This window comes from Chaetodon trifascialis, chromosome 14, assembly GCF_039877785.1.
Source record: "Chaetodon trifascialis isolate fChaTrf1 chromosome 14, fChaTrf1.hap1, whole genome shotgun sequence".
In the NCBI taxonomy this organism is placed as follows: domain Eukaryota; kingdom Metazoa; phylum Chordata; class Actinopteri; order Chaetodontiformes; family Chaetodontidae; genus Chaetodon; species Chaetodon trifascialis.
Window position 1 is genome coordinate 2,632,368 of NC_092069.1, and position 14,053 is coordinate 2,646,420.

The 14,053-nt window shown below is 37.8% G+C and overlaps 1 protein-coding gene across 6 annotated transcripts in view; it reads left to right on the plus strand.

The window, feature by feature from the left end:
* nrxn3a (neurexin 3a) overlaps positions 1–14,053 on the plus strand; it is a 311,431-nt gene that overhangs the window by 23,292 nt on the left and 274,086 nt on the right. For 3 of the 6 annotated variants that reach the window (XR_011603028.1, XM_070978856.1, XM_070978857.1), the window contains exons 3-5: positions 8,903–8,923; positions 9,748–9,774; positions 11,359–11,427. Coding sequence is in view for 5 of the 6 variants with exons in the window: in XM_070978856.1 (XP_070834957.1) it covers positions 8,903–8,923; positions 9,748–9,774; positions 11,359–11,427 (117 nt within the window). In the remaining variant the exon portion in view is untranslated. Of the gene's footprint in view, positions 1–8,902; positions 8,924–9,747; positions 9,785–11,358; positions 11,428–14,053 lie in introns of all 6 variants that reach the window. The other 3 variants (XM_070978859.1, XM_070978860.1, XM_070978858.1) reach the window with 2 other exon arrangements.

The following is a 14,053-nucleotide window of genomic DNA, read 5'->3' on the forward strand; positions in this document are numbered from 1 at the left end:
CAGAATTTCCGTGTTCAGTGAGTAGTATTGATGACGTAAGGGAGAGCCAATGATCAAGCTCCAGATTAGGCTGATTCCCTTAAAGCAATTAACAGGGATGGTATCTTTAGCCCCCTTTAGATTAAATCTAATTTTATTGTCATTTATTTAACTAAAGCACTCTTCTATGCATTTTTAAGGAACAAATTCCATTCAAATCCAGCTACTGGTTCAGCCAGAACTGAGCTGAAAATCTGCACTCTAGAGCGACAGATGGCAGTGTTATATGTTTTATGTCATGCCCCTGTCAGGCAGGACAGCATCGTTTATGTCATCCAAAACCATTAAAACCACTGTCTTAAAAATTAATCTTATCTCTGATATGACAGTGCTCTGGTTGAGATTTGGTTCAGGTTAAGCACAAAAAATGACTGGGTTTAGGGACAGGTCATAGTTTGCGTTAAAATAAGTGCTTATGTAATTGAGGTTGGCGAAATATTGTGGTCCCTACCACAAATTAGTGTTTATTTTTAATCCCATATATTGTATAATATACAGTATATTTTCCCATCCCATTAGAAAGAAGTATTTTGATTATATGACATGTAGCTCAGGTAACGTATTGCTGACTGGAATAAATATTGTGGGTTAGGAATCTTAAAAACATGAAACCCATCTCACCAAACTACAATGAATAGATTGATTGATTATTAAAGGTAATGTAGCTCTTTTTTTTTTCTCTTGTACAAAATCACCCTTAATTCATTATTTCATTTATTTCATTTTCACAGCACCTCTTTCTATTGTTCATATACTAGCAAACACAACCTTTTCCAATCTGTGCTTCCCTCTCTAACAAATCTCAGAACGGTGCTGCCCACAACAAGCCAACGTTGTATTTGCTGTATGCCGTTGACACCACAACACGAGCAGATGGCTTCAGCAGCCCTCCCTGGTTGTTTCTCCAGCCACCGTATGTTTGTATCAACATGAAACATGGCTGCTGGTGAAATCAGTCAGCAAGGAGGTTATGGCGGTTACAGTGATGATGATGAAAACAGCAATAACCAAGCACTCACTGCAGTGACTCAATCCTTTAACCTGTCACAAGTGTGTGTTTGTTGGGGCTGGTGCGCATACATTATTTACATTGTGGGGACATTAATCTGTTTACACAGTCACATTGTGGGACTTTCTTTCCTTATGAGGACAAAACGCAGGTCCCCATAACATAAATCATGAAAATTTACGGTGAAGAATTGGGTTAAGGATAGGCTAAGGGTTCGGTGGATACGGTTAGGTTTGGGTAAAGGTTACATCTCCATGAAATTAATGTAAGACTATGCAATATCCCCAGAAGTGATGGAAGCAAGACTGTGTGTGTGTGTGTGTGTGTGTGTGTGTGTGTGTGTGTGTGTGTGTGTGTGTGTGTGTACATATGTAAATTCCATGTACTGGTTTACCTGCCATGTTAATAACATGCAGGAAACAATCAGTTAAGCCAGCAGTGATGAGAGAATGTAGAATTTTGAAAGACCTCATTAATCATCGCGCTTTCCCACTTTATCCAACACATCATGAATCATCCCTTTAAGTAATCCACTTTGAGCTCTAATCCCCTGCTATCCTTGCCTCACCTTTTGGGTATTGAATTAAAAGAGAGAGTTATACTCTCATACTCATACCCTAGATTATATGTCCACTGATGAATAAATAAGTTTGTCAAAGCACCACTGAGTCACCCCGAAAATGGTGATATGTTTGAATTTTATTTTAGGAGGAATTTCTGAGGAGAGCTAGAGAATATAGATTTACTACATTCATAACCCAAGAAAAAATGTTTCTAAGCCCCCTGATTCCCCCTGCAGTAATTGCATTGAGTTAAGTGCTGGCTAGTCTGCTGCTGAGAATTGTACCTGTGAGTGTTTGCTTGGTTTGGTGGTGGCTAACATATTAAATATGTATGTGTTTGTATGTCTCTCTCTCTCTCTCTCTCTCTGTCTCTCTCTCACACACACAAAAAATCCTGATGGCTCACAAACCTGATGGTAAATTGTCATGGAAGTAGGTCAAGATAGAGAACAAAATAATGATAGAGCAGGAGGGAGAGTATACAGATGATCACCAGGAGACAGAGAGAGAGAGAAAGAGAGAGAGAGTTTTGAATGATGGATTAGTCAGAAAGTCAAAGTGGAGTGAGAGAGAGAACTGAAAGATGAATTTGTCAATCTGCTCTCTCTCTCCCCTTAAACATTGGACGTCGTATGGACGTCCAGATCATGTCTTGCGTCCGTCCGTCCAAGACCAATTATGGACCTATTCTCGACGTCCAAAATAGGTTAGGTATTTGGACGTCTTATTATGACCCAATTTCGACGTCTACATACAGTTGAACATTTGGATGTCTAATTATGACTAAATTTTTACATTCATATGGAGTTGAACATTTGGACGTCGGGATGGGTCACTTTTCAGGACGTCTAAGACAAGTGTAGTATAGGCCTAATAATGATGATGATGATGATAATAATAATTATTATTATTATTATTATAATATAATAATACCGTATGATTATTTTAGTGATCAATGCTTAGGCCTAAAAGGGTAAAACAAATATAAGTAATATTTTGATTGTTTACATTTTCCTGTTTTTCTAGTGTTATTCTGTGAGGTGTAGGGAAAAAAAATTAACCGCGTTAGAACTGAAGAAGAAGAAGAAGGGTCAATGCCATTTTGATTGGCTGAGGCATGCGTCACTCCAATTAACGTGCAACTCAAGAGCCGCTCCCATCGGCCCAGGTATTGTGCCGCTATAAAACCTGAAGAAGAAGAAGAAGAAGAAGAAGAAGAAGAAGAAGAAGAAGAAGAAGAGTATTGTGAAAGCAAAACGCGCGCTGGCTGTGGATTGTGGACGTCTCCAACAGGCATAAATTGCAGGTAAGTTGTCAGCCATCGAGCTTCTAGTTAATATGTTCATTTATGCATATAAAGCGTTTGCCGTTTTAATCTACTTCAAACCGATTGTCGTTACAAAGATGATTTGGTGTATGAATGCAGTTTGTGCATATTTCTTATCATTTGTCTTTTTCTACTTGTGCAGATGGAGTAATGAAGTTTGATAATGACGCAACTCAGGAACTCATACGGCAACATGCTGCTGACCATTTGAAGCATGCACCCCAAAGGATGGGGGGGGGGGGGGGGGCTTCCCGGTCACCCAGGGCTGATTCATGTTCTATGCGGGCTTCCCGGCTTTCATGCTCTGCTATGTTTGTATCTTTGCAATAGCATTTAAAGCATGTTGTGCAAATGTTAAAGGATTGGAGGGGCGGGCTTTCTGTGTTTATATCTTTGCAATACCATTTAAAGCAGGCATGTCAAACTCATTCCACAAAGGGCCGAGTGGCTGAAGGTTTTCTTTCCAACCAAGCAGCAGCACACCAGACTTGACTCATTTCATTAGCTGATCTCAGTCTTCAGACAGCTGATTGGTCAGACTGTGTGCTCTTGATTGGTTGGAGGAAAAACCTGCAGCCACACGGCCCTTTGTGGAATGAGTTTGACACGCCTGATTTAAAGTATGCTGTGGAAATGTTTGCATATTTTTACAATAAAAATTGTAATAAAAAAAAAAAAAAAAAAAAAAAAAAGGATTGGATTGTGATTTATTGTTAACCTGACTGTAGTCTTAAGTCCACAAGGTAGGAAACAGTTTCCTGTACCTGTTAATTTTACTGTACCTTCATTTGGCTTATCAGCAGGTTTTAACTGGATGCCTTTATGCATTTCCAGTTACCATCTGCTGGTGATAGATTCAAATTAAGCAATAGGAAAATAACCTGGAACAGTATGCCACCTTCTACAATGGCACTACAGTTATGCATAGAAACTAGAAGCAGCACAGTATAAAATCAATGTCTAAAATGGGTAATAATTTGACGTAGAAAAGACATCAACAAGGACCACATTTGGACGTAAAAAAGACGTCTCCCAAAGACCACATTAGGACTAGGAATAGCTCCCATATGGACGTACTATGGACGTCACAAATCGACGTTCAAGAGACGTCTAAAAAAGACGTCGTCTGGAGTAACGTTCTGCACCTTCAGATGACACGAATTAGACGTCCAAAAATAACTTTAAAAAGACGTCGTATGGACGCCCCTTTGTGCAGTGGGCTGTTGTTTCTTCTTTTTATCTATTCAGTCCCCAATGGTTAGAAGTATCCCTTCTGTTGTTCTACTATATGGGGCATTTAGTCTGTACATACAAATCTGTCTTCAGCAGGAAAAATATAGCGTTGGTTGTTCAGTCAAACACTTAAACATTTTCCTAGCAAGCAACTTGGTGCTGTGTGAGTGAAAAAAAAACCTCCTCCATATTGAACAATTCTGCGCAATTTGTATATCCAATCTGCAAATCAGTGTCAATATTCTGAGGTAGAATAGCATATCTAACTTTCATACAGGGGGCTGGAGTCGAGTTCCCATGACAGCAAATAAATTTGCCTTTTTATTTACTATAGCCACCATTTGTCCCTGACCTTGACCATAGTGAAGTTATGCATATCCTGTAGAAAGTGAGAATTTAACCAATGTTTACATTGACCACAATAATGAGTTTCAACAAATTTACCAATCATCCAATAGTTCAAGCAAGTAATCACTTTTATATTTTGTTTTTACTGACTGAACAAACATGATCAAAGTATTAATTAGGGAGTCTTTAGGTGTTTTCACACAGTTTCACAGTGCGATTATGCTCAACAAGCAAAAAATCTGCAGTATGGTTGGGCTTTGCAGAGCACTGTGTGGGGAAGACCGGGCAGAGCAGATGTATAGAGCTGCAGCTTGCTGACAAACAGCTGCTGAGTACCAGGAAGCTGTGGAGGAGCAGAACCGGAGCTTTTGGAGGAAACAAAACCCAGAGTCACACTGGATTCTCCTGTGATCCTGAGCCTTTTTCACAGTGGGAGGAGAGCTCAGAGTTTATATTTTAAACTTGTGGGATTAAAAAGAACATTTAGGGTGCCACGGTGGAACGGTGGTAACACTGTCACCTCACAGTTAGAAGGTCCCAGGTTCGATTTTCGCTGTGGGCAATTAACTATGTGTGATAATAAAAAGCATGTTTCTTCTTCTGTTCTTCTTTATTGTCACCCTCGCTTCTCAACCTGGAGATGGACAGGCATAGGCATGAGTTGTACATGACCAAAAATCACTAAAATTCAGCCCTTGAAACTGAATTTTGTAATTTGATTTATCTGTTTGTTTGACAAAAATACTGCCCACCAGTTTCTGAGTTTTAGTTGTGTGTGATCATCAAAGCAACAAGAACAAAACAAAGTCCAGTAGAGTAATACTGAGTTATCTAGGAGCTATTCTACAGTAAGTATTATAGGGCTATTGTAAATAAAGACTTCACATTTACAGATTATGTATTTTCATATGCATTTGGAGCTCATGTGACTCATGACTCATTGACATTGACAAATCAGTCTGATGATAGGATGGCACAATTTGATGTCACAATAAGACATGTCACTGTAGGAGATTACACACACTCCTTCCTGTCACTCTTCATCTATTTCTCAGTTTCTGTCTCTCCCCTACACACACACGTTTGCCTTTCTGCCCTTGTTTGGCCACTCACTGACAATGCATTCCCTGCCTCTTAACCTTAACCATCACAACAAAATGCCTAACTCCAGCCTGTACCCTTACCCTCTCCTAAGCTAAACTCAAACCTGACCTTTAAAATCAAGTTTAAATCTTGAAATAGTCCATTGAAGTAGTGAATAATGTTCTGTCCTCACAATGCAGAAATGCCCTCACTACAATGGTTTATAAATGAAAGACAGCATATGTGTGTGAATGCACATACACACTTCATCATACCCTAATCTCTCTCTGTCAAGAGTGTTGCATTTCTGTTGGCATTGGTATCGAGTTCAATGCTATTGAAATCTCAAATAAATCAACTGGCTCAAAAAGGACACAGAGGAATAGAAGCTTTGACAAGATTATCTCTCTCTCACACACACACACACACACACACACACACACACACACACACACACACACACACACACACACACACACACACACACACACACACACACACAAACAGAGCTTTCCGCTTCCAGATGATGATTTGACCAATTCATTCCAGCACAGCTGACATAAGTCCTCAGTGAAAATGAACTAATATCTAATGCTGACTGACTTCATTTTCCAGCAACATCATTTCTGTGAGTGGCCCAACTAAATAAGACCACATACTGTATATAGCAATAATCAAAGAATGGCAATGGTTTTGATGAAACCAGGAAATTGGGATCAATAAAGAAACCGTCTAAGTCTAAGTCTAAGTCTAAGTCTAAGTCTAAGTCTAAGTCTAAGTCTAAGGTGTTGTGGCCTTTGGAGGGAAATGTAAACTCACTGATTTGTCCAAATGTTTAGGTATTGTCTTGAAGTCTGCAGCACACTTGACAGTCAGAAATTGTCATCAGTGTTTATGGTTCCCAGAGGATGTCCTGACAATTTTGGCTACTTTGGTGTCTGTAATTATTGTAATTGTATAGAAAATAATAAAAATGCTGGAGAAAAGAAGAGTCAAAATACATTCAGATATGTTGATTAAGTTGATTAAGTTGATTTCATCTGTTTATCAACACCTCTTTTCAATCTACAGTCAGGTTTTACCATGTGGCTAAATACCTACATTGGTTACACTTGTCACAGGTTAGCAATATTCCTACTGTTATGCTGTTTAAGGACAGATTTAAAGTCGGTGTGTAGCTGTAGGTTATTGTTTGTCCTCTTCTACTCAAAAATTAGTTTTTCCTCTTCTTCTTCACTTTGTAAACTGATGTATGTGCAGAGTTTGACACTAGAAAGCTGTTTTTCACACTCATCTAGGGCGGGCATACGAGCACGATGAGTGACACACAAATAGTTTCAAAGCCAGTCCTGGTCCAATGCCTATGAGTGCACCAACTCTGAGAACTGACTTTTCACTGAAGCAGGAGACATCTTCTGTCCTACAAATTTGGAAATAAAAAATGATAATACATTGATATATTCTGGAATTTGAAATGAGGGAGGAGTAGATGTCATTTTAAGGGTTTTAGTAAGATAATTAAACTTTTCTTTTGTGTGTAAAAACCTTATCAGAATCAGAATCAGCGTTCCTTTATTGATCCCTGAGGGGAAATTGTTTTTTGTAGCACTGCTCCATACAAAATAGAATTATAGATTAGAATAAAATTAGAAAGAAAGAACGAGAAGGAATATATATAAAGGGAATATAAAAAGAAACAGCCTTAAGTTGCAGATATTAATAATAAAGAAAAGAGCAAAAGAATTGTAAAACCAAGAAAAGAAACAGGATATCATATACAAATTATTATTCAAAGTACATTATTTTATATGTATTTTAAAACATCTGGAGGGAATGTTTACCATGTTTCCGGCCACCCTTACATGTCATCCTTCCTATTATGCCTCTATATTCCACTACTTTAAACCATCTTCCTGTCTTTTCTCTTTCCCACCATTGTGATTGTAGATTAGTTTCACCTGTTCTTCTTCTGTATTTAGTCAGTGTGTTTTCCCTCTTTCTGTGGTCAGGTTGTCTGCATCTGTTCTCTTGTCTTGTGTTTGTACACTTGTCCTGCCTTTGTTTCCTGTCTGTGCCTGTGGTTTTGTTTTTTGCCAATGTCCCATCTGCCTGAGTGTCCTGCATTTGGGTCTTTCTGAACTGCCAAACATAACATAACATAACATTTTTTCTTAATGTGTGAGTTAATTATTATTAATTGTCATTAAAAAAAATCTGCACATTGCCCTCTATTGAAGACCCTGGTAACATTCATTTGTGTTCAGAGTTTTGTATGTATTTTAAACTGAACTGCTGAAATCTGTACTTGTTTCATACATACATATAATTTTTTCAAAATCGATGGAACAGGTAGATTGTCTCAATATTTTTATATCCATTATGATTTGAAATATAGCATCTGCAAACCAATAGTTTCTTTAATGACTTTCAATCACATTCCCTCTTCCATTTTTCAGGCAAGGCTGGCTGTCAGTTATCTATATGGCATAACTGCTATCTTGTTCATTTTTTCAGAGTGTGATATTGACAGTATAATGAGTGTATGGCTTCGATTAGAAATGGACACTGTTCAGAGAGTATGTCTTTGACATTTCATCTAATGCCACCCTCAGGTCAAAATTCACACTTGATTTTGTTTCCAAGAGTTTTGTTGTGGATATTCATGGTCTCCAGGGTCAGGGTGGATTTTTGGTCTTAGTGGCCCCATGGCTTTAACAGACTGCACACTTTGCCCCATGACTGCAGTGCCTCCAAGAATTGCAAAATTATGAGTATGTCAGTCACAATTATTAGTCACAACATTTTAGTCTTAAGTGTGTGGAATGCAGAATGTAATGTTTATTTCTGTCCTTGGACTTCGTCAACAAAGGTCACAATGATCACTTATGGATGAACTTTATTTTTTACATTTTGGATTCTTAGTCGGTTTTGTGTATGCCTTTATGATTTAGCAACAGCAACTGACAGTGCTGATTTAATGAGGTAACATGTCTGTACTGCAAGATAGCAAAGAGAAAAAAATGTGTCAACAGTGTTTCTTCATGGAGGGAAGAGATGCATTTTTCTTTATATTGGACATTTCTCTTTGAATGTCATCCAGTGGGACTGAATGATGGTTTAACTCTTCACTGCTAAAATATTCTACTTTGTTAAGGACGTACACATGACTGCACCCACAGCCAGCCCTCTGTGTGGACTATGAAGTGTATAATCATTTGCATGACAGTCAACATGCAAGTAAGAAGAGTGTTTCTAATGCTGGCTTTGTTTGCTTGTTTTCTCTGTTTCCTTCTATTTCAGAGGTCATCAACAATATGCCAGGTGAGTTTTAATGAAAAAAAAAAAAAGTAAATATATGACAACCTTAGCAATTATTTGTACAGACCTAACTGCAGATCCAGACAGGGCAGGACAATACAAACATAGTACGGGCTTTGTTATTCTGCAATAGGAGGCCTCTGATGAGCCTTTCCATCATAAAGGTAGATTGACTGCTCTCTCTCTCTCTCTCTCTCTCTCTCTCTCTCTCTCTCTCTCTCTCTCTCTCTCTCTCTCTCTCTCTCTCTCTGTCCACACACACACACACACACACACACACACACACATGCAAATATATATATGTGCAAACCTTCTATGCAATATTTCAAGTTTTTCCACTAATTGAAATTAGAAATGTGCATAATTATTCTTCTGTGGCCTGTTGTAGAGGAAAATAAACGAAGTGTGTTGCAGTTGCAGTTTTGTATTCAGCTCAAACATCTATTACAGCTGGACAACTGACTGAGATGTGAATTGAACCTTAATAAATTTATAAACTCTCATTTTAGTACATGACTTAGTAAATCACATGACAAATGAAAAGTCCCTCAGCACCCACTTCTAGCACTAATGGGTAGAGATGAGGTTAAATGTGTTTTAGCAGGCTGTCACTGCTATTGTCATGCTGGTATTTCTCATGAAGAAGCTTCCTGCTTAGCCACAGGAAGCTTTGTGTCATCTGTTTGTGTGTTCTGATGTCATGCTTCCCCCTTGGAAAAACATGTATCATCACAATACTAAAGAGTATTGAAACTGTGTTCTCTTTTCTCAAGTGTTCTCTTTCCCTCTTTCCCTTCCCTGTCTTTTATACCTCTTATCTTCTCAAGGCCTTGCACATATGATGGCAGAACAAGGTATGCTTCTCTTTACCTCTTCTGTATCATGTCTTTGTTTTCATTATGATTCTAGTTTGGAGCTGCATGTTTTAGTGTTTGTGTGGAATATATATGAAGTGCATGGTTCTATATATATAGTGAAAATCATTCTGCTGTAGTGCCCTACAAAGCCAAAATGCAGTAACTACAGATTTGGTCAAAACAGTTTAAGACAACTATTTGACATTTCTTGGACTGTTCGACTGTTTTCTGGCTAAATTACTGATCTCAATTTAAAGCAAGAGAGGTATTTTACATTATTGTATTTGCACTTTTAGTAAAGGTTAAGTAAAGGTACTTAAGTAAAGGTTTTGACTACTTCTTTCACCACTGCTATTGGGAGCAAAGGTGGAAGTCAAGTGCAATTATTATACATTGACTGTACAGAAAGGATAGCAATTTGAACCCAAACGGTGATGTTTTTCTAACCTTAACTAAGCGCTTATTTTAAGCCAAACCATGATCCTTCCCTAAACTCAAGCAAGGTATTTTTCTTCTAAACCTAAACAAACATTTACCGTAGCATTGTAAGATCAGTCAACTGTTTTTGAAATGGTGATGCCATCCTGTCACTAGTGGCATCAAATCAGGAAATGCTTAGATGTACTGTATATGTCACTGTGGAGGGCATGGACCAAAAACATATTTCTTCACTATTTGGAGGACTTGGGGGGCTGAAAAGAACTAAGTGTCGACCTCTTGCTAAAATAGCAACAAAACATTCACCAGTGACAGTTACATTACTAATTTGGCAAATTTGAACTGTTTGTATCTGGCTTCACTTGTTAATAAACTGCTACCGATATGTAACTAATATATATATATGTAGCTAATTTAGGTTTTTCACATGGTATGACAACCAAACAGCAGGGATAACCACTGTGGAATAATAAACACTCCCAAATTGGAAAAGAAGATTTTCTTGTTCTTCCTATTATACAAACATTGCATGAATGCTGATAGATACCTTTACATTACATTTTTAACAGCATTAAATGGTAGATTTATTTCAGAATTTCAATATAAAGATGAAAAAGTAATTATTCAAAAATAAACAAAGTATTTCAAAAAGACAAGAAAGATGGAAAAAGACATTTTTAGATATATATTGTTCCCTTGTAATCTCTGAAGATTATTCAAAGGCAGAATGGAGTGCCTTTTTTGTAGGTATTATGTGCAGCCTATGCCAATATTTTATGCAAAATTATCATCCCAAAAAATGAAATGAATTGATGAAACATCTTTTTCTCACAACTCCACCATTTCTATAGTTAATGCTCTCTGGCTTTTTGTAGATCTCCTTGTGTGCAGTGTGGTTGTGACACTCAGCGTGCTTTAATACCTGATATGGCTGCATGCTGAAAGATTTTGTGATGTACAGTTGCGATTGTAGTTGCCACTGTACATTGATTTGCCTCATTACATGTATTCATACACAGTGTACACTGATATGTTTTTTGTCTGCTAGGACTTAAACTTATGACTTCTCTTCTTCTTCCTCCCTGCCCGGCTCTCTTGGCTGTGGATCCTCTGTTCTATGTCTGCCTCCTCCTGCTCCTCTAGCTAAAAGCAAAGGTACAGCTTTTTCAAAATCTTTCCTTTTCCGCCTCTATGAAAAGCGACGCTTGCTCTGTGAGTGTTTGAGAGCTCTAATGTGTTTGCTTGTGTGCGTTCAGTGTCTTCTCTGTAATGGTTTCTCACCAAGGGTGCTAGATTAAGTGAGTAATTAAGACAACCTTAATTGAAGGAGAAGGAGAAAAGAGAGTGTGTCACTTTGTGTTTTCTTACTGTGTGTGTTTTTTAATTTGTTATAATGCTGTACAGTGTATGCAGGGATACTGTGAGACAGTTTTGTGATACAAAGTAAACAGCAGTCACTGTGTATTAGTTTTCACAAGAACAAGCCTCTCCACCCTCTCTTTGTAAGTCAGAGTTTCTACTCATTGCTAATGTTCACATAAGCTGAGTTCAAATGACAGCATTTAGAATTCATTCTTACCACTGGCTGATGGAAGCAGTGACAGAACAGGATTTTTAAAATAATCGACAATCAATTAACTAAAGCAATGTTCACACCTAACATGTTTGTTGTGGTGTGAAAAATGTAGGTGCATTTAGTTTGGTTCATTTATGCTGATGCAGACAAACCAAAAAACTGCCCCGAGACTGCTACACAGGTCAGTGATGTAGGAGGGTAGCTCACTAAAACTGCCCACTGAAGGAGCTACTTGTGTGTGTGTGTGTGAACCTTACTGTAGGCCTGGCGATAGCAGATGCTGATCATGCTTTGCTCAGGAAGTGCATGTGTGACTTCAACTTAGTGTGATGTGGATAAATATCAGAAAGCTCACTTGCTGTACAGGAGAAAAAATCAAAAATCAAAAAATCAAATCTGTAGGATTTCTTGCGACTTGAGTCCGACTCAAGTTGTCCTCAAAGATGAGGACATGTGACTCGACTTTATGACTCGACTGTATGGACTTGACTTGCCCCACTTAAGAGCTGATGGCCTGAAAACGTGAGCTTAAACTTTAAGGCAAGGCTGAAGGGTCTTGACCCTTAACACTCAAGTGTTAAATGGTCTGCCTGTTTATTGACACAAACACTACATTTAGGTTTGTACTGAATCCATAAAGATATGATCGGAAAGATGCGATTCTCCACCACCATTTTAATGTTCAGTCACAAGAGCAGGTACAATCAATTACCAACAACAAACAAACAACTGATTAGAAAATTGAAGTAACTCACCTGTGAAGACCAATCAATAACACACAAAAAATCAGTCTTGTTGCATTGGCAAAGGTCCAGATTATCCAATCCAGTAAAACATTTAGTCCAAAACACTATAATAATCCAAGGAAAGCTTTTCCATCATTTCAAAATTAGTTGGTGATGAGCTAATCTTCTATGTTTCCTCCATTAACTCCAGGAAGCATGCACGCATAGGTGAGATGTTGGTCTCAAGATGGCCGCTAAACGCTGACCTTTTGATTGACACCTCACTTGACCAATGAGGATCTAGCATTTAATCTCTACAGCCAATAAAATGCCAACAAGAGTCACTGCTGAAAGAAAGGGCCTCGTTCTTTTCTTTTGTGTAAAGACTGAGCCACTTGCAACCAATTAGGCTGGTAACTGGTACTTCATATAGCCAATTAAAGTGCAAAAAGAGTAATTTACAGCTAAATCAAAGAATTCAGTGCAAATAGGGATATTACACAGGGTTTGAAATGAGGAACATAGTAAAGTCACAATAAATAAAGTTGAAAAAAAAAAAAAAAAGCCGAAAAATGAATGTAGATACCCAACACATGAATATAGATGACCTAAATATATATTGTTTGAATATAAATAAAATAATTAGAAAACTTGAGAAAAACATATGTAAATGTATTAATTTTCTGTGGTATTGTTATCAGTTTAATTGAACATGAGTAGGGCAAGGGTTCATGCTGTGGTGTAATTGTGTTTTCCAGTTAATAAGGCCCAGATATAATGAACTGTTTGCAAAAGGTAGAAATACAAATATTCGACTTCAGTGTGTTCAAACTTACATGCCAATAAGTGATTTTGACTGCTAGGGAATAGAGGAGTCTTACCTTTAAAAGGTCCAAAACCATGCATGTACTCCAAATGGCTCAAGAACAGCTTTCACTTTACTTTGGATGTGCTTTGGATAGGCGTTGTAGGCTAATTTCACAGGAATAGCAATTAATGACTCATATATATAGAAAATTTCTGCTCTGTGCATAGTGGGTAAGGATGCACACACCAATGTTGTACAGCTGCTGGCACAAGTATAAAGGTGGAATAAACTCCATTCAAATATGAGAAATTAGCCCTTAACTATTAAAGTAGTAGAGCAGAAATAGTTTCATTTCCATCTGAAATTAATATCTATCATTGTCATGGCTTATATTGCTTTATTTTGTTTCAAAGTGATGATGGAGAGACACCAACTACCATCAGGTTTCTTAAATAGAAAAATATGTCGCTGTAAGGAAAAACAAGAAGCAATAATGTATAGAAACGCTACAGTGTTTCAGACAGACAGAAACTTACAGTGATCTCTCAGATGCTTTGATTACCACTTCAGACTACATTTGTGATCTACCTAATGAGACCACAATAATGCAGTGTAAATGTTAAGTGCAGATTCATAGGAACAGTCTGGTACCATATTGTGGTTGACAAGCACAAAACAGAATCAGTACGAAAATGGGGAATTCGAAGGTCCTGGCAGGTGCTAGTAGAC